Here is a 21,070-nt window from a genome sequence, read left to right as displayed (position 1 = left end):
CAAATGAATGGATAAAGAAAATGTGGTATATGCATATCATAGAATATTGTTCAACTTTAAAAAAAGAAGTGAATTCTGTCACTTTGGCAATATGAATGCACCTAGGAACAATTATGCTAAGTGAAACAGGTCAATCGCAAAAGGACAAATGCTACAGGATTCCACATATAGGAGAACCTCAAATAGTCAAACTCACTGAGGCAGAGAAGAGAAGAGTGGTTGCTGAGGCAACAATGGACAGTTGCTGCTCAACAAGGATAAAGTTTCACTTACGCAAGATGAGTGTGGCCCGAGCTTTGCTATACGACGCATTGCCTGTGGTTAACAACACTGTATTGTCCCCTTAAAAATTGTGAAATGGGTAGATCTCATGTTCAGTGTTCTTACCACACACACAAAAAAGGGACACAAGGAAACTTTTGGAGCTGATGGATATGTCTATTACCTTCATTGTGGCGATGGTTTCACAGGTGTTCGTGTGAGTCCAAACTCATCAAATTATAAAATTAAATATGTTTAGTATTTATATATCAGCTGCATCCCCAAGAAAGCTGTTTTGTTTTTTTTTAAAAAAGAAATAATGATAGGAAATTAGAGTGATTTCCTTTTGTAAAGAAACGCAGCCTGTGGGGTGGCTGTCTGCCCTCCTAAGAGTCACAGGGAGGAGGAGAGCCTTCCTGGAGTCGTTGTTACATTGGTAGCAGCAGCAAAGCCCTCTCTGATCTGCTGAAGGCAGAAAGACAGTATTATCTATCATAGCCCTGTTGCCAGATCACAGGGCACGGAAGAGAGGCACGTCTGTTCGTTTTCCCCTGAGAGCCTTACAGGTTCTGTGTAGCCAGGAGGACAGGCCTCCACCTTCCAAGCCTTCGATTCTGTGCTCAGTTCAGTGATGACCGCGCTGTGTGCAGCTGCTGGAGGAGCAGAGGGTGAAGTCTCCACGAGCACCACGCACTGTGCCCCGGGTCAGCATCTGACGGGGGTGTTTCCTTCCCCACCCCTGCCCCCCGAGGGATGCAGGCAGATATTGGTGGAGGAGAAGGATGCACTCAAGGGTTTGTTTTTCTGAACTTCTTTCCTTTTTCTTCATATTTTTCCACTATTTTTTGGAACTTCATGCTGCTTGCAGGGTCTTAGTTCCCCAACCAAGGATTTAACCCATGGCCCCTACAGTGGAAACTCAAGAGTCTTAATCACTGGACCACCAGGGAAGTCCCTCTTCACATTTTTTATCCATCCCCTCTTGGTAGAGATTTTTAAAAACACTTTATTAAGTTGCAAAGTATGTTTCCCTGGCTTGTTCCAAATCAGTGAAGAAATGAAGTCTCTGGGAATAGGATGTGTAAAGTTTAGCTTATTAGAGGATGACCAAGCTTGACGTAAATACATCATTGTGAAGGGCTGGCATTTTATCTATGACCACTGAAGGCACATAGCCAGACTGTTTCTTCCCTTTCCATCGTGATTAGCGTAATTGAGTTTTTTAAATCTCTTAGCATTTTGTTTTTCCCAATTGGGTCAAGTGACACAATCTTCAAACATAAAGAAAGTCAGAGATGGTTAAGCTGAGGAATGGTGCTATTTTCTATCTGTGGGCATTCATTCTCTATTTAGCTAGTGGAGGGAGAGTGTATTTTAAGACCTAAATGGTTATTCCTTTCAGTCGATTCAAGGTGGCTTTAAAATAAGAAAGGAACTTATATTTGAGGGAGAGAAAAAAACTACTTGGGCACAATTCTTCCCAAACAGAAAAGAAAAATCCCGCTAAGAGAATAAGGTGTGGTTTTCCCTCTTTCTATCATTGAAATGTGGTTAAGGAATATAAGCCAAAGACAAGAGCCAGCGACAAAGGACTTCAGCGGACGCTCACGTGTTTCATGACTTTCCATCCAAATGTTACCATTCTTGGGTATCTGATGCCACTGAACACCCCAAGTTTAATTACTCTCCTTTTCCAGTATGGGAATTGGATGGGAAAGACGTGGCTGTACTGGTAGGCAGAGGAGAAGGAATCAGTGGAGAGGGAAGGGTGATGGCTGAGAAGGACCCATGGACAGAACACTGAGAAGGGATCGGGTCCAGGCACATGAGCAATATTAGTCCTGGCTCAGGGGAGAAACAACTAGTTTCTCCCATGGAGCTGGAAGGAAGGAGGTCAGGATGGCTGGGATATGATAAGTGTGGCGTGTGGTAGGGGCTGGGGTCATAGGAGGCTCCCAAGAGTCTGATGTGGATCTGCTCGTCTGAGATCTCATCCTGTGTGGGACTGGAGTGGTCTCAGCATGAAACCAGGAAAGTAAAGGGAGTGAACGACTGACTATAGGTGACAATGACTATAGCCATTGCATCATCCCTGGGAATCTCATTAGAGAGGAGAGGGCGTGAGGTTTGCACATCTGAAAGAGATTTGCTGCTCCAGTGACTCTTGATTCTAAGATGTTTTTCACTGTTTTGTTTGTGAAACTGTTTTTAATTCTGCTTCTCCCTCAGGGGAAACTGCAGACCCATTCAATGTATACCTTGTTTCTCTCTAAGCAGTATTTCCTTTATCATCAGTGGATGCTTTGAGTATTGCTCTGGTCGCCACCAGGAAAAGGAAATGTTTCTTTATAGACTCCATTTCTATTCTTTATTCTTCTTCCTGCCATGTACTGGAGAAGGAAATGGCAACCCACTCCAGTATTCCTGCCTAGAGAATCCCATGGACAGGAACCTGGTAGGCTACCATCCTTGGGCTTGCAAGAGTCGGACATGACTTAGAGCCTAAACCACCACCACCACCTGCTGTGTACAAGTCAGTGTTCAGTATTTCTGTGTTCTAATCCATGGGAATTAGTGTTTTAGGGCCCTTTCCAGTTGTTTCTTGGACACCAAGTATTTATCTTGGCCACCAACTCTGTAGTCAATACCTGATATAGGAACAATGACTAGTGTGTACATTTTATATGTAGCATAACAAGTGTAAAACACATTTTCCTGCCTTCAGCCCTGATCTCATCCAGAGTAAAGGGGGAAGAAGAGCCAGAGGTCCAGGGCAGGTGTGGCATCTCCTGCCCATGTCCCTCATCCTTAACCTCTCTTCTCTGCAGATGGTCGGCTGCGATTATGAGATCGACTCCAACGCCACGGAGGACCGCTGTGGTGTGTGCCTTGGGGATGGCTCAGCCTGCCAGACTGTGAAGAAGATGTTTAAGCAGAAAGAAGGATCTGGTAATAAACAAATAATTGCAGTGGCAGGGGACTGAGGATGAAGGTCAAGATGGAGTGCTATTTTTTTTTTAGCAGATTGTAACTTTTTAAGCAGATTGTTAACTTTCACAGAATTCAAAATAGATATAGCCTTGGCTACAAAGGCTCCTTGGCAGTTGTAGAAAAGGGATTGATTGCTAAGCGACTACAGGAAGCGTTACATTGAACTAGGGATCCAAGATGGCTGAGTGGCTGCCCACAGTACCAGGTTTAGTAGTGTGATCCCTGGGAGAGGATCCAGGGCTGAGGGCCAGTGGACCAAGACCTGAGGGAGAGAAGGGATGAAAAGCTGGTGGAGGAGGATGCAGAAATGGGACAGGTTCCATAACTGAGGGCAGAGAAGCCAGCAGTGGGTTTAAAGGCAGAAGAATCAGGATGTAGCTTTAGGACCAGAGGAGAAGCAAGGCAGGGTTACTTCAATTTGCTCTTATTCCCAATCCCTCCCCATAAGAGGGTCTCTCCCAGTGGTGCCTTAAATCTCTCCGGGTGGCTTCTCCCAGCTAACATGCCCTCCTTACCCACACCCCACCCTTCCTTCCCCATGATTACCTTTTTTGAGAGTTCTTCCTTTAACAGCTTCAGGATACTAATAATCTTTGGAGTTGGAGAGCTCATCCCCCTTGCTCCTCCCCAGAAATAACCAGACAGGTAAGGGAGTATCATTAAGCCAGTTACGTTATATGGGAGCCAGAATAGAAGCTGTTGTACTTCAGAATTTTCCCTGCATAGGAGCGACGGAGTTGAGGCAGTACACAACAGCTCTCATCAGTCATTGCTTGAGGCAACTCTGGGGAGGTCAGGGGTCCAGTGGTTGATTCTCTGGATTCCAAGGGAAGCAGGTGCTGGGAGTAGAGAGGCCAGTGTGCTCCGCCCAGGTAGAGAGGGGACGGTACCCCTGTGCTGGGGCTGGGGTGATGCCCAGGGCAGAAGTCGGATCCTGGGGCACCTCCCTTCTAGACACGCTTACCACCCGGGATGAAGTGACTAAGTATGCCCAAGAGATTATTCATTAAGTGACCTGTTGTTCCCTGGTGCACATAAGAGTGGATAACCCAGATTTAACTTCCATCCTCGTTTTTTCATCTTTGACTATTGAATCAGTAAGGTAAAATTGTAAAGTGAAATGCTTGTCCCGCCCTTTCAAATTATGGTTGCAGGATTATATCTCATGTCTACTATTTGATAGCTTTATTATGCATGAAACAGCTTTTCATTTTAGTAAGGATGTGATTGACAACCCATTTATCTTAAGTGTATGGTCAAGTGTCCTGTGATAGCTAATATTTATTCAGTCTTTACAAAGGTGTTATGTAAATAATTTTCATTATTTAGATGTGACCTTATTTACTTGGATTAGTAGAAGCCAGACTTAAAATTGCATTCCTTTATTTATCCTGTTTTATTTCTTTTTTGTGGCCTCAGTCATGATATGTTTTTAACATTATGGTGTGCGTGCTTAGTCCCCCAGTTGTGTCCAACTCCTTATGACCCTTTGGGCTGTAGCCCACCAGGCTCTTCTGTAAATGGGATTTTCCAGACAAGAATACTGGAGTGGGCTGTCATTTCCTTCTCCATAACAGAGCTTCCCTGATAGCTCAGTTGGTAAAGAATCTGCCTGCAATGCAGGAGACCCCGGTTCAATTCCTGAGTTGGGAACATCTGCTGGAGAAGGGATAGGCTACCGACTCCAGTATTCTTGGGCTTCCCTGGTGGCTCAGCTGGTAAAGAATCCACTTGCAATGTAGGAGACCTGGGTTCAATCCCTGAGTTGGGAAGATCCCCTGGAGAAGGGAAAGGCTACCCACTCCAGTATTCTGGCCTGGAGAATTCAATGGACTGTATAGTCCATGGGGTCGCAAAGAGTCGGATATGACTGAGTGACTTTCGCTTTCATTTTCTCCGTAACATTCTGGTAACTCCTTTGAAAAGCACAGTTTTCATTCTCAAATCTCTACAGCTTAACCTTTTAAGCCCTTAGGAAGTCAGGCTTTAGTTCTGGGATCTCATCTCTGCCCTGGGGTCCTAGGGGTGAGGAAAACGGACCAGAAACATCTTGAGTTTTCCTCCTGCTACCACACCTACCTCAGAAACTGCAGTCCATCTGGCTGTATGCCCACCACTGAGCATTTTTATCCCCATTGCCTTTCTGCTTTCTGATGGCTGTTGGCATCCAGAGAATGTGTCAACTTTATGCTGTTTTTGCCCTGACAGCCTTCTCAAAGCCCTCTGGCACGGCCACCCCCAGCACAGTAGAGGAACCCAGTAAGCACTCATTCTAGACTCTGCGGCACCCAGTTAGGGATCTGTGTTCCATATACCCACCGGACACTGGCCAGAACCCACCTTTGCTACATGCCCGATAAAGCTAGAAACATTGTAAAGAAGCTGGCTGCCGCCACCACCACCCCCAGTCTGAGTGAGGCCGAACAGTGACGGAAAATTTTGTGAAAGGGAATCAGATTTGTTGGAGAGGAAGATGATTTATGCAAAGTTCAAAATCAAAAGACAAAGTTCCTCTCCTGGAAGACACCCAATGTATTAGTTGTTTTCTGTGCTTGTTTACACGCTATCTTGTGTTGCTGCCCTTTTTGCACCTTATATTGTATCCTTTTTTTCTAACACAGTGCAATCTGAAGGCTGAATTGTCTTTCAGGCTTTTTCTCCACTCAGCCCCAAATCAGCAAACACAAAGGATACATATGAATATATATATATATAGTAGATATTCAATTTCCTCATGCAAATTTCAGTGAAAAAAGTCTTTCATAGGGTGGATTCTATATTCCTTTAACAATAAAGGAGGCAAATCTTTATTCTCTAGTTATGTTGACATAATATCTGAGTAGGTATTTTCTCCTAGATGTCCAGCCTGTGGTTTTGCTGGAGTGTTGTAACTCTTTTATAGCACGAATATTGTTACAATACGCATACCCAGTATTAAAATACTGGGTTTTAGTCACTTTCTGCTTCTAGCCCAAAGATTGTTATTCACTCATTCAGTCATGTCCGACTGTTCATGACCCCGTGGACTGTAGCACGCCAGGCTTCCCTGTCCTTCACTATCTCCTGTAGTTTACTCAAACTCGTGTCCATTGAATCAATGATACCATCCACCCACCTCTCCCTCTGTCATCCCCTTCTCTTCCTGCCTTCAAGCTTTCCCAGAATCAGGGTCTTTTTCAATGAGTTGGCTCATTGATGAGCCAGCCCAAAGATGGAAATCTCTGAATCCTTCCTTTTTTTGTGCATGTCCTAAAGTATTCTTTTCTCTTTGTCTGTCCACCCAGAGCTGCTGTTGTTGACAGCAAGCTGGTCGCGAGGGTCCCATTTGCCTTCAAGAGTCTGTGGCTCGTGACAGTCCCTTCTGGAGAATTATTCCCAGAACAAGTGTGTGTTTGTAGCTGCAACACGGGGCTGTGATTGATTGAAGATGGCTTTGTTATTCCAGGACTTGTGCATGAGATCCCCAGAGCCTTATCATCACTGTTCTTAACCATGACCTTGAAAGAAAATCCAGTGTCTTTCTTCTAAGGAAAGTAAGAAGCCATCAGGCAACCCTGAAAAGCAATGAACTTGGGCAACAGGTGCAGACTAGCTGTTGTGGCAAAATTATCTCCATGACTAGGAAATAACGAGGATATGTGCTCAGTCACTCACAAGGATTCAAAAATCCTTCAAAGCTTGCATGACCACGCTGATCCGTGGCTTCTCCCTGAGTTCTTCTCTTTTTTTTTCCTGCTTTACTTTGGCTGTCAGCTTTTTTTCCAGTAGAAGTATAGGTGAAAAGTCTTCATTAGAGATGTCCGTGGCAGTCATACCCAATACCTCCTCTCCCTGGCTGCTGCTGCTCTTGATGATGGAGGCGTGAAATACTAATCAAGCCTTTTTCTTTTTTTTTTTGTGAGTGCTTCTAAGAAACAGAGAGAATGATATGGAGTTGAAGTATGCTCAGAGGCAAAAAGACTGGGTTACTGGTCTAGATTGCCATTGACCTTGGGGAAGCCACCTCTCGGCCATTTCTGAGGCCCCGTCCAACCCTCTATGATGTATTTTGTCTTCCCCCATTCCCAGCACCAAGGCTGATCACTTGTTGAAATCTAAGTGTTGAAGTCGGGCAGAGTGTTTCGGAGAAGGTGTCTGTACTCATGGCTGCCCTGGAATGTCGCAACAGCTAAGTTTCCCTCTTTCTCTGGGAAGAGGAACTCTGCTTAGTAGATCTGACGCTGCATACTAGATGGTGACACCTAGTCCTTTAAGTAGGACCATGCTCGGGGAACAAAAGGGCTATCCTCTTGTAGACCCTCCATAATAACTTCTATTTCCTCTCATGGAGAAAGAGAAAAAAAAATGGCATCTAGGTGTAGCACCTGGTTACTGTGATGGAAAGTGTCTTCAGTTTGAAGAGCTTAGGCCCAGAGTACACTGTACAATATACAGGAACTCCCTGGTTCATATGTTCATTCACTCACTTGCTCTATTACTTGAGAAACCTTAATTGAGCACCTATTGAGTGCTCAGCATGGAATAATGAATAAGATGGTGACTCTTCCCACTGCTTGTTTCCTCACACTATCTGGGTGATGGAACCACCAGGAGTCCACTGTGACATTTTGCTCTTAGGGAGGATTTAAATTAGGAGCCTGTTTCAAAAGGAAGTTGGGAGACTATTAAGCCCTCTTCTTCCAAGGACACCCTGGGCTTGCCCCCCAGAGCCTTGGCCTTCATCCCAAACTCCCGCAGCCCATTCTCTTTGGTCTAGGACACTGACCCCTTGTTGTCCAGTTCCTCAGCATGATTTATTTCCTGCTGCCTAATCTCCTTGATTCTGTAATACTCACCTACTCATCTTTAATATTAGCTAGCTCTTTCCTGGCATTTTTTAATTTCTTGCACTTAATCCAATTGACTTCCTAAAACCACCCCTCTGGACTCCTATGGCCTTTATTGGCTTCTCTTGACCCCACCAATGCCAGGTCCTCTGACTACTAACCCAAATCCTGGGCTTATTCACATGGATTTGTTCTGATGCTGGCAATAAGGGACCACATTCTCTGAGCACCCTGGAACTCTCCTACGACTAATTGTGTCACTTAACTCAGGAGTCAAACCACCAGCCTTGATTCCTACCTCCTTTATTTAGTCCTAACCAGAATATACTCAACTTTTGTTTAAAATCTTTTTATGGAACTGGAACAGTTACCATATAAAGTTCACCTTTAATTTTATGTTTTAAGTAATACATTTGCGTATCTATTGAGTAGATTTGATGCACATAGTCTTTTGGCACAATACTTAATTTAATTTCCACTCTCTCATATACCTTACATACAGTTTTTCATTTCTACAATTCAGCATGCTAAAAAAAAGGTCTAGAGAGCAGAAGAAACACACAGAATGTCCCTCTTCTTCTTTTTCTTTTTCTTTTTTTCCTCTTCTTAAACTCTTGCTACTAGTATTTATATCTTCAGAAGAAGAGATTCCTGGAATGGAGGAAAACCAGCAGCTGCCTGAAATTGTGTACCTGACCCCCTGGATCCCATCCTGAATTGATTTTGTGTGTTTATATGCTTGGTTCTTCTGGCTGCAGCTCCCTAGGTTCTGCCACTGATCTTTATGGTCAAAAGATTAAATTCACATAGAGTTCAGAATTGACAGAAGTTTTAACTTAAATTCCCATCTTAATTCCAAAATGAAGCACATTCTGGACTTTGGCTTGGGGCCTCTAGGCTCTGTGACAAAGTGATGTGATCATGAATATGAACGGAGCCCATGAAGAGCACTCACAGTGCAGGTCGGGGCTGTGGCCTCGGTGTTGAGTGCAGGGTCTATACAAGTCTGGGCAGTAAGACTTGAGAAGCTTTTAAGAAATGATCTGGCTTCATGACTCAAAGTTGCTCCTAGGCTGTCTCACAATATTCAATTTATTTCCTATTGATTTAAGAGAGAATAGGGACCATTCTGGGGCTTCCAGGGTGACGCTAGTGGTAAAGAACCTGCCTGCCAATGCAGGAGACATAAGAACACTGGTTTGGAAGGAAGATCCCCTGGAAGAGGGGAAGGCAACCGGCTCTAGTATTCTTGCCTGGAGAATCCCATGGACAGAGGAGCCTGGCAGGCTACAGTCCATAGGGTTGCAAAGAGTCAGATACGACTGAAGTGTCTTAGCACAGCACATTTGGGGCCATTATATGATTTTAGGAAGGTGAAATGACATGAGGAGGTCAGTGTCATAGAAAGACTAGTTTGCCAATGACATACAAAGTTGCCTGGAGCAGAAGAGCCCAGAGCTGGGATATCAACCCAGGTCCAGGAGATGAGGGCCTGGACTAAAGAAGTTCATGTGAAGGGGATGAGAATCACATAAGAAAACATCCCAGAGACAGAATTGGAGGCAGAAGTTAGGAGAAGATGAAGAGAGAGAACATGGCTTTCTTGAAAACATATTTACCAAAATACCACCATTACTTGGAAACTGTCCTAAGTCACACGTTCCGGGAAACCTTGAGTTGGAAGGAGTAGGGAGAATGGACACTTTACACAGAAGCTCTCCCATCAGAAGAGCTGAAAGCCCTCCTGGGCTCAGGACTGTGGGTCTTTACCCTGGAAGTGTTCAGAGTTAGGAAGCCTCTGTCTGTTCCCTCTGCTGTTTCCACCAGTTTCCATTGGGTTGGCCAAAAAATTCATTCAGATTTTTCTGTAAGATCTTATGGAAAAACCTGGATGAACTATTTAACCAACCAACAAGAGGATCATAGTTGCTTATGGTGTGTTCCATGACTCCAGGCCCCTTCCTACCCTCTTTTGAAATAATTGAGGCTGAAGTTCCAAATCCAGAGCAGTTTAATTCTCAAAGATCTAGCTGATGAATACAATTATATGTAGCTCTTCCTCACTGTGATTTGTGAGCAGGTCAAATGCAGGTTTGAATCTGAACCAGACACCAGGGTGTCACTGCTGTCAAGCCAGGCTTCAGAAGAGTGATCTGTCTTTCCCAGGCGAAAAAAATATCTTTCCTCACAGAAACCATGACATCTTGGCCTGCAGTGAGGATCGTCTTGCTTGCCACAAACTGACAGAACAAATTTAAAACAAAGAAAAAGACAAGCTGGTAGTTATAGATAAATTGCATGGGTTAACAGTATGACCCCTTCTTAAAAACATTTTTATTTGAAGTGACAGACTGGAAACAAAATAAGACAATGAGCAAATCCCTTTTATAGAATAGTTGGAAAAGACACATATTAGCACCAATAATCCATTGTTGCTCCTATGATATGTCTTCAGAAGTGAGGCCAGTCTTCTGCCCCATCCTCAAAGGTCCTGAATATTCTTTTATAGCTTAAGATATTTAGACTCAGGGATGGTTTTTCCAGGTGGTCTCCATGGACAAAGAAGAGACTCCTTGTTTGAGGTCAAGATTATGTCTTTCTGCTTTCCCCAATACTGGTGCAAAAGGATAGTGTTTACTGGGGAAAATAAAAGAAAAGTGATGTGCTGATTAAATATATTAATCGTTCTTCCTACTTGAGGGATATTCTTACCAACCCTGAAAATTTTCCTTGACATAGAATAAATGTCTCAATAACCCTTTACCTCTACAACTTTTTTATATGATTCTCATTTCTGTAAAGAAGACCCATGAATATGAGACATTCAAGGGGATTTTTTTCAGGTCTGTTCTACCAATCACATTTTTTCATTAAAAACACTGTTTTAGGTGTTTAACAAATCCTGGTTATATATATGTGTATATATATGTATACACACATATGTGTGATGTAGCATAGATTGCCTCCTCTCTTGGAAAACATTTCTTCATTTTGTAGATAGACAGATGGTCATTCCCTTCCACCTAAATGTCCATTAACAGTGTGTTGGTTAAAAAATGGGTTTATGTCATTTTGGCAGTTGAAATGCTAAAAAATCTGGAAAGATGTGTAAGGTACATTAAATTTAAAAAGTAATAGTTAAAATGTTCATATAGTATGATATATCACTTGTTTAAAAAAGCATATGTATGTGTGTTTATAAATACAAAGAAAGGTTTCAAAAGAGAATCCAAGAGATTATTAAGTGCAATTATCTTTGGGATTTAAGACTCTTTAACTCCAAATATCAGAATTTTATTTTTTGGGTTTCTCTTTGGTGTTCTTTTGCAAAAATATATTATAAATATGTATTACTTTTGCTCATGGCTAAATCTGCCTCAGTTTACATCTTCCATCTACAAACTGTTCAGAAGCAGAGATTGTATTCAATGAAATCTTTTATTTTTTAATTTGATGTACTTCCCCTTTTAATATGGCAGAATCTACACACAATAAATATTTCTGATTTTAATATTCTTAAGTGGAAGATAAAAAAGAACTCTTGGGGTTGTTTTCTCATCTGTTTCTCATAGCTTTTTTATTTTCTTCGGTTTCTTGTTTGTTTTAAGACAAAGGATATGGTGGATATCCATGGATATCCATTTAATGGGCTTTCCAGATGGCTCAGTGGTAAAGAATCCACCTGCCAATGCAGGAGACCTGGGTTCGATCCCTGGGTCGGGAAGATCCCCTTGGAGAAGGAAATGGCAACCCGCTCCAGTATTCTTGCCTGAGAAATCCCATGGACAGAGGAGCCTGGCGGGCTACAGTCCATAGGGTCTCAAAAGAGTCAGACACGACTGAGTGACTAAACAACAGCAGCATACTATTTAACGCCAGTTGACTTTTCTGCATGAGCTCTGCTACGGGAAGCTCTGCGATGGCTGTAGGAAGCTGTGTTCCGAGGTCTTTTTAAACAATTGCATCACCCTCAATTACATGTGATAAATATTTTGCCCTGCTAGTTGTAAATTAGTAGTTTTGATCAACTGTCTCAGGTGAGTCTGTAAGGGCCTAGTGGAATTTAATCAAGAACTTCATGTCCTACACTTTGGTCCCTTTAGATGGCAGCTGCCAGTTTGAAAAATAGAGCTAAAGTTGTGTTCTGTACCCAGCTTCTGAGTAAATCATTCCTGCTGGCCTGTTGTGGGTTTTAACACCCAGGATTCTATGCTGTGTTAATGTCTGAGGGAAAGAAAGCAGTCAGGGCACTTTTAGGTGACAGAGATAAGGGCTTGCTTGTTAGAATAAAACCTAGGATAAATCCAGTGGGAAATGACAAGGATGATCAAGATCTTAAAATCAAGTTTTGTATGGAAAAAGTAAAGGAACAAAGAAAATTTAGCCTAGAAATGGGCAAAATAACTGATTATCAGCACTAGGAAGGATGTCGGACATCATCTCATTCAAGCTCCTTCCTTTTACAGATGATACTCAAAGCAGTTGGATAAGTTGATGGACAGCATGGAGCTTATTCGTGGTGATGCAGAAACTAGAATTGATTTCTGACTCCCACGCCCAGAACTCCTTTCCCAGTGCCTTCCCCAGAGTCTTTCCTTCCTATCACAGCTATGAGGTGATGAACATACGCTTCTTACGTTCTTAAGAAGCATAAATAGGATGAATGCATAAAGGGCTTAGCTTAGAGTCTGGCAAAGAGAGGAAACCCTTCATGTTTTAATTCCATTTCTCGCCTGTAGGTCTCCTACTATAATAACCAATAAGTGAGGATAAGACTGTAGCTAGAATTGATCATGGTCTTTAAGTGGATGTTCTGTCTTTTGAGAATGTTGGATTAGAACACATGAGGATAAACCATAAGTTTATATTTCATCAAAACATAAGAAAATATGAAAAAAAAACTTTTTAATGAATATAATTGTCCAGCAATATAAAAAGCTGTGCTCAGAGCTGAGTTTTTCATCATAAGTTGTATTCAAGTGTGCCAGGTGGCAGTCAATGCAAGATTCCCTACAGAATTCTCTTAATAAATTTAAGCTATGATTAAATTATTTCCTCATCTGTTTTTAATTTTCAGGCAATGAGGATGAGGCAAAAGATGTAGCCACCGCAAGTGTTCAGGAAGATTAATCTGATAGCAGCAACAAATGGGGAAGCAAAATGCAAATGGAAGCTGGCTAGGGGTTGTAGCATCTTGAACTATCAACAGGAAATCACAGAAAAATAAATGCTGGGTCAACCACAAAAGCTTCAGAATCTGATCTGCATTTATTTCACCTCTCCTCTCATAAAACTGATTACGTACTGAGTCACAAAGCTCCTGAGATTTCTACTCATGGCCAAGCTCCTTAAAGTTCCCCATGATTAGTGCATCTGCCAGTCGCAGTAACCACCCAGCAGGAAGACAAGGGCACTAAATGGTGGAGATGCTGGAAAGAGCATGGATAATGGGTTGGAAACAGACTGTGTTCAGCTAAGCTTGCATGCCTCTGTCTTCTCCTTAGGTTATGTTGACATCGGACTGATTCCAAAAGGAGCCAGGGACATACGGGTAATGGAGGTTGAAGGAGCTGGAAACTTTCTGGCCATCAGGAGTGAAGACCCTGAAAAATATTACCTCAATGGAGGATTTATTATCCAGTGGAATGGGAACTACAAGCTGGCAGGGACCATCTTTCAATATGACAGAAAAGGAGACCTGGAGAAACTGATGGCTACGGGTCCCACCAATGAGTCAGTGTGGATCCAGGTAATGCAGAAGTGAAGGAAACTGCTGACGTTTACACTAGTTAGGATCTTTCTAATTTTCTTTTCCAAAGTATTTGCTAGAGGATATGGCTCTAGTGGTAAAGAACCTGCCTGCCAATGCAGGAGACATAAGAGATGCAGGTTTGATCCCTGGGTTGGGAAGATCCCCTGGAAGAGGGCATGGCAACCCACTCTAGGATTTTGCCTGGAGAACCACCACAGAGACAGGGGCCTGGCAGGCTACAGTCCATAGGTCGCAAAGAGTTGGACATGACTGAAGAGACTTAACACACCTTGATTAAGAATCCTTAAACCTCCTTTTAGCAAGGAACAAGGTGGGAAGTGCTGCTAACCCTTTATTATCTAAAATTGCTGAAATTCTCATGATGGAATGTCAGGGGCCCTAAGATCATTCATGGAGTTCAGTTTCCAGTATCGTCAATGCAGGCTATTTATTTCAGGATGAGTTTTTCCTTGGATATGAAAATGACAGCACCAGTCTGTGTCAGCCTGTTATGAGTTTTCAAACAGCTTTCCAGCAGTGGTGATGAACTGACATGGTTCTTTCACGTGTTCTCATGTGGTTGTCCTCAGACAAAAGATTTGACTTTCTAAAACCCTTGGAGGAGAAATATATTTATATATAGGATGTGCTCTTCAAAGGCAGAAGTGATTTGTCTACCATACTGGCAAAGAACTATATAAAAGGAATGAGATAATTATGCCAGCAGAGGCAAGGCAGGTTGGGGATTACGAATGGCCCAAGAGACAGTGACATCTAACTATATTCAGAATTTAGAGGAAAGTCATTTCAGAACCAGAGATTAGAACATTCACAGAAGCTGGAAGTCAAGGCTTGACAGCCATGATCCATAAATGTCAGGAGATCTTACATTTTAGAGGCCCACCAGGGAAAAGTTTTATATATGAGGACCTGCAATTCCGTGGAGCAACCAATCCACCACCTCTAATGTAAGATGAATCTATTTCAAACACCTGATAAATAGATTGCCTGCAGGAGAGGGAAAGGAGGAGAAGGTCTCAAATTCTGATTACAATTTTATGCTTTGGTTAAAATCCATGACAGTTTTAACCCCAGAATTATATATTGTAAAAAAATCAGCCTAAGAGCTAGAAGAGAGCATCATAAAGCAATAACAACAACCAAATTAGTGTTTACTGAGTGCTAACTATATGCCAGGCACAGATCCAACCATATTTAATCACATAATGATGATTTATTTAGCCCTCATCAGCAATCCATAGTCATGCTGTGATTATCCTTACCTTGTTGATAAGGAAAGTAAGGCACAAAGAGATCAAGGAAATTACCTATAACCACAAAGTTAGTAGGTATGCAAGGGCACAGAGTGACCTACCAGCTATTGTTGGAAAGGGTACTCTGGGCAATCCCTCAGGATAATTCCCATATGATTAGATTTCCTATGGGAATTCAGTCAAGTTATAATAGATTGGGGCAGATTAGATGTAGATGTACGTAGACTCACAGGTGGAAGTAGATGAATTTATTTAATGGCATTTGTTCCAGTGCATGCCTTCATGACTACTTTAAGGTGGTGGACATTGAGCAGGATTTTTATGTGACTGTGATTTGCAGTGTGAGGTCACATCAGAGTTTAGCATGACCCCTCTCTTGCTCTTTAGCTTCTATTCCAGGTGACTAACCCTGGTATCAAGTATGAGTACACAATCCGGAAGGATGGCCTTGACAATGACGTGGAGAAGCTGGTGTACTTCTGGCAGTATGGCCACTGGACAGAGTGCAGTGTAACATGTGGAACAGGTGAGAACAGATGCTCTCTCTATGAACCACATCAGCTTCAGAATAAGCCATGGAGACAGGTCCAGCCGGCAGTTTGCACTCATGCCCCTGGGTCTGCAGAGTTCTACAAAGAGTGCCCAGGGGCTTCTATGGGTAGTAAATGTGTCAGGCATGGTATAAACAAAGAGGCAGTTTGTTTTTTTTTTTAATCAGCTTTATATACTATCCTCATGAAAGGTTTTATTTACATAAAGAGTTACAAGTGTTTTATTTTTTATATTTATTTATTTGGCTTTGCCTGGTCTTTGTTTTGGCATGTGGGATCTTTAATTGTAGTATACTAACTCTTAGTTGCAGCATGTGGGATCTAGTTCCCTGACCAAGGGTGGAATCTGGGCTCCCTGCATTGGGAGCTTGGAGTCTTAGCCACTGGACTGCCAGGGAAATCCCTACATGTCTTTTTACTTACTTATTTATTTATTTTTAATTGGAGGATAATTGCTTTACAGTATTCTGTTAGTTTCTGCCGTACATCAACATGAATCAGCCATAGGTACACCCACGTCCCCTCCCTCTTGAACCTCCCTCCCACTTCCCACCCCATCCCAACCCTCAAGGGCCTCATGCAGCTCAAATCCAGTGCTTTGTGATAACCTATGTGTCTTTTTAAAAAGCAAAACATAAAGATTTATAACTGCTCTGGTTAAGGATCACAGAAGTCAAACCACCTACAAGAGCCATCCTTTTAATTATGGCCACATCCAGAACATAACCAGCTCTCTTGATTCTTAGCCCAATGGTCTTCTTCTGTCTCCAATTGATCAGTTTTTCATACCTACAGGAATAATAGTTTTCTCTCATAAAATCAAGCATTGAAGAGGTTCCTTGCTGTTAAGTATGCCAGAATAGGACAAGTTCTGCTGCGGTAACAAATCAAAATCTTAGGAACACAGTGAAGGCTTATTTTTATCCCATAATGCATCTGACATAGATCAGATGAGCCTGCTTTGTCTTGTAGCTGAGACATCTGAAATTGCCCCGCTGGGAGGGGAGGAATTGAAGAGGCAGACTGGCCCTTGATAATGGCCTTGGCCTGGACTGACGCAGACCACTTCTGCTTAGGTTTCATTGGTTGGCCTCAGCCGTGTAGGCACAGTCCAGCTGCAGACCGACGCTACAAGCTGGACAGGAGCACGTGGACATTTGTAGAACATGTACTCTCGAGGTCTCTGAAGGCAGGAGTACTTGGGGCTCTTCGCTCATTTGGGGGCTTTAATAGTAGACTCTAACTCTCTTTTCTTCTTTTGGATCCTGTCCAAGTCTGTTCTGGAATTTTCTGCCTCTACTGTTACTACTGCCTATATGAGGGCAACTAGTGCTAGTGGTAAAGAACCCACCTGCCAAAGCAGGAAACATAAGAGAAGTGGCTTTGATCCCTGGGTCAGGAAAATCCCCTGGAGGAGGGCAAAGCAACCCACTCCAGTATTTTTGGCTGGAGAATCCCATGGACAGACTAGTGGACTCCAGTCTATCGGGTTGCAAAGAATCAGACACGACTGCAGTGACTTAGCATGCATGTATGCATTGTTACTACTGCCTATAAAACAAGGACAACTATATGCTGAAATGCCAGAATCAGCAATACAGCAAAGAGAATCAACGCGATGGAGTGAAGGAGCCAGGAGAACACAGTCTCCATCTCCCTGGCTTCCTCTCATGTATTTTGTTCCACTTGTCTGCTTGCTCCTTCTACCCCCTACCCCCCGGGAGGTAATCATGGAAAGACATCCAGCGACAGTGAGACAATTTTTGTATTACTGATTTCTTTCTTTCCCTCCTTCAATACAGAAAAGCAAGAGTTAACCTTTAAAATGGAGAAGGAAATGGCAACCTATTCCAGTATTCTTGCCTGGAGAATTCCATGGACAGAGGAGCCTGGTGGGCCACAGTCCATGTTGCAAAGAGTCAGACACGAGTGAGCACACGGCACACAACCTTTAGAGATAACAGGTCATTATGTTCATTTCAAAATGCATGACTTTTTGAAAACCCCAAACCTCTGGACATCTGTCCAGGTCGAATGTGCACTGGCAGCAGCCTCAGGGGCATCCGTAAGAGCCAGTCCTGCTGTTCCCACCAAGGATCCTGCCCCCGCTGCCCAAGAGGGCTGGACATGCTGAGAAGCAAAAGCTACTTAAGCAGAAAATAAGAAAATATTTCCCTGAGGAGCAGTTGTGAGGAACATGAAGTCATGGAGACTTCATTGTGGTTAACAAATACTTTTTCAATTTTGCATCCCTTTTGTTCTCTTTTCTGTGCAAGGGTTGTTGTTGTTGTTGAGTTGCTAAGTTGTGTCCCACTCTTTTGCAACCCCACTACTGTAGCCTGCTGGGCTTCTCTATCCTGGGATTTTAAGCTTTAAGTTTGAATCATTTGTCCCAAGACACCATGGAGAGAAACTCAGCTATTTTCCTGCCTTAGCAGAGCCTCCTCAGAGAAGAAGAGAACATCATCCACCCACTACTTCAATTTCAGCATGGGTTGAACCCTTTGCATGACTTGTGTGATACTTCAGAACAGGGGAAATACAATATAAATGGCTGATTAGTGTGAGAATCATAAAGATACATCTGCAGTTAGCAAGGAGATGCAATAGCCCTACCAAGTGTGAATTGGGCCTTTGATTTTGATACAGCCTGGTCCCTCAGCTGCACCTCAGCTGACTTGGGCAAATGTCACTCTGCTTATTAAACCTTAGCAGAGCAATCATAGTGGCCACATACTCACCTGAATTTCAGCCTCTGCCATCTATTCAAATAGCTCTGTGCTGTCTTCATTCTGGCAGAGAAGAGTGACAGCATATCTACCTTCGTACTCTCAGACATAGAGAATGAAATGCAAATATTTACACAGGAAACTCACTGTTAAATATAAAGATGGATGCATGCCTGAAACACTGAATCATTAGGTGGTGTATTTTTATGTGAAGTTAAAACTTTATATATTATAAAACTAAGTTAAATACGTTAATGAAAAATTTTTTTTAAAGTCAGCACCCTGATGCATATGCACTTTGGTATTTTTGCTTCATTGCCCTTCAATATTCTTGTTTCTCATCATAGTTGTTTATGTGAAAGAAAGTGAAATTGCTTAGTAGTGTCCAGCTCTTTGCAACCCCATGAACTGTAGACTGCCAGGCTCCTCCACCCATGGGATTTTCTAGGCAAGAGCACTGGAGTGGGTTGCCATTTCCTTCTCCAGTAGATGTTTATAGTTGTCTGCATGTGGATGGATTTATGTACACAAACACACATGGTTTCATTTAACATCCTAACATAGGTACCTTCCCATGTATTATTCAGTCTCCAGAGCAATCATTTTTAGGGACACATTATATTTCACTGGCAAGACAAAGCAAAACTCCCTTAGCCAGTTCCTTATTGATCATTACCCTCTAATGAGCATCTTTGGGTACATGTAAAGAATGACCTCATTAAATGTTAATTTGAAAATGTAATTTCCAGGCTCAAAAAGTAAGATATTTATACCAAATATTAAGAAATTTACTATCAAATTGATTCCCATAGTAAAAGGGTTACAAATGGATAGTAGCAATCATTTTATTTTACTTTATTCATTTTGTTATTGTGTTATTTTAGTTTTACACTTTTTCACTGGATAATATTTCAAACATCCCAGCAAGAAAAGGAGAATGCAATAACAAACTCCTGTATATCAACCACTCAAGTTTATCAGATCTTATTATTATGTCATGTTTATTTCAGTCTTCATTTTTAAAGAATAAAAAATTGCACCAATATACTTAGAGAGCACTCCCTAATTCCACTCTCTTTCCTTTCTCCCAGAGTTAACTAGGGTCAATGTTTTGTTGCCATGTGGGAGGAACACTAGAGGAATGGCAAAGAGAAAGATGATCTTGGCAGTCATGTGGGGAAGTAATATTAGTGGCTTGAACTAAAAGTAAACTGGTACACACTGCTATGTTTAAAATGGATAACCAACAAGGCCCTGCTGTATAGCACATGGAACTCTGCTTAATGTTATGTGGCAACCTGGATGGTGTTGGGGGTTTGGGGGAGAAAAGATAAATGTATGTATATGGCTAGGTCCCTTCGTGGTTTACTTGAAACTGTCACAAAATTTTTTGTTAATTGGCTATACCTCAATAAAGAAGTTTAAAAGTAAGTAAATAAATAAAAGTAAGGTGTTACAGGTAGAAAAATTATACAAACGTGGAGATATTTAGGAGGTAGACTAGCCTGGACTTAGTGGTTGATTTAGTGCATCTGTTGGTAGGGAGTTTTTTGAGCCTGAGGGATGGTTGAAAGGTAACACTCAGTATTCTCCTTTCCATAACTGGCTAAATGTGGTTTTACTCACTGAAGCAGAGAGATGTGACAAGAAACAGTTCTAAAGAGGAGTTTATAATTTTGTGAATTCAGTTAAAGTGCGTGTGAGATGTCCAAGTAAAAATATCCAAAGGCAGCAAGTAGCATGCTTATTTTAAAATATATGTCAGATTGCTATCTTTTTCAGTTCGGACTGCTATTACAAAACACAACAGACTGGGAAGCTTCATTTCTCACAGTTCTGCAGGCTAGAAATTCCAAGGTCAAGGTGCTCACAGATTCAGTTCTCAGTGAGAATCTTCTGACTTGATGGCTATCTTCTCACTGTATCCTTACATGGCAGAGAGAGCAAGCTCTCTCGTGCCCATTCTCCTTTACATAAGGGTATCTGTTCTGTCATGAGGACCTCACCCTCATGACCCAATTACCTCCCACATGCCCCACCTGCAAATACCATGACACTGGGGGGGTGGGCGGGTAGGGCTTCAGTATATGAATTTTCATATGGTCAAAAAATGTTCATTCCATAGCACTGTCCTATCAAACATATTTTATCCCGAGTAAATTCCTGTTGTAATTATTTTACTGTCTTTCAGTTTAGTTCAGTTGCTCAATCATATCCAACTCTTTGCACCCCATAAACTGCAGCCCACCAGGCCTCCCTGTCCATCACCAACTCCTGGAGTTTACCCAGACTCATGTCCATTGAGTCAGTGATGCCATCCAGCCATCTCATCCCCTGTCGTCCCCTTCTCCTCCTGCCTTCAATCTTTCCCAGCATCAGGGTCTTTTCATATGAGTCAGCTCTTCGCATCAGGTGGCCAAAATATTGGAGTTTCAGCTTCAACATCTGTTCTTCCAATGAACACCCAGGTTGATCTCCTTTAGGATGGACTGGTTGGATGTCCTTGCAGTCCAAAGGATTCTCAAGAGTCTTCTCCACCACCACAGTTCAAAAGCATCAATTCTTCAGCGCTCAGCTTTCTTTATAGTTCAATCTCACATCCATATATGACCACTGGAAAAACCATACCTGGACTAGATGGACCTTTGTTGACAAAGTAATGTCTCTGCTTTTTAACAAGCTGTCT

At 42.3% G+C, this 21,070-nt stretch overlaps 1 protein-coding gene across 1 annotated transcript in view; it reads left to right on the top strand.

Moving 5' to 3' along the window:
• Positions 1 to 21,070, top strand: part of ADAMTS12 (ADAM metallopeptidase with thrombospondin type 1 motif 12) — a 377,986-nt gene that overhangs the window by 253,021 nt on the left and 103,895 nt on the right. Inside the window, exons 14-16 of the mRNA XM_065905225.1 lie at positions 3,090 to 3,210; positions 13,583 to 13,827; positions 15,492 to 15,630. Coding sequence (XP_065761297.1) covers positions 3,090 to 3,210; positions 13,583 to 13,827; positions 15,492 to 15,630 — 505 coding nt within the window. The remainder of the gene's footprint in view (positions 1 to 3,089; positions 3,211 to 13,582; positions 13,828 to 15,491; positions 15,631 to 21,070) is intronic.

This window comes from Muntiacus reevesi, chromosome 14, assembly GCF_963930625.1.
Source record: "Muntiacus reevesi chromosome 14, mMunRee1.1, whole genome shotgun sequence".
Lineage (NCBI taxonomy): Eukaryota > Metazoa > Chordata > Mammalia > Artiodactyla > Cervidae > Muntiacus > Muntiacus reevesi.
Note: the sequence above shows the minus strand (reverse complement) of the source record. Positions and strands in the feature narration are given on the sequence as shown.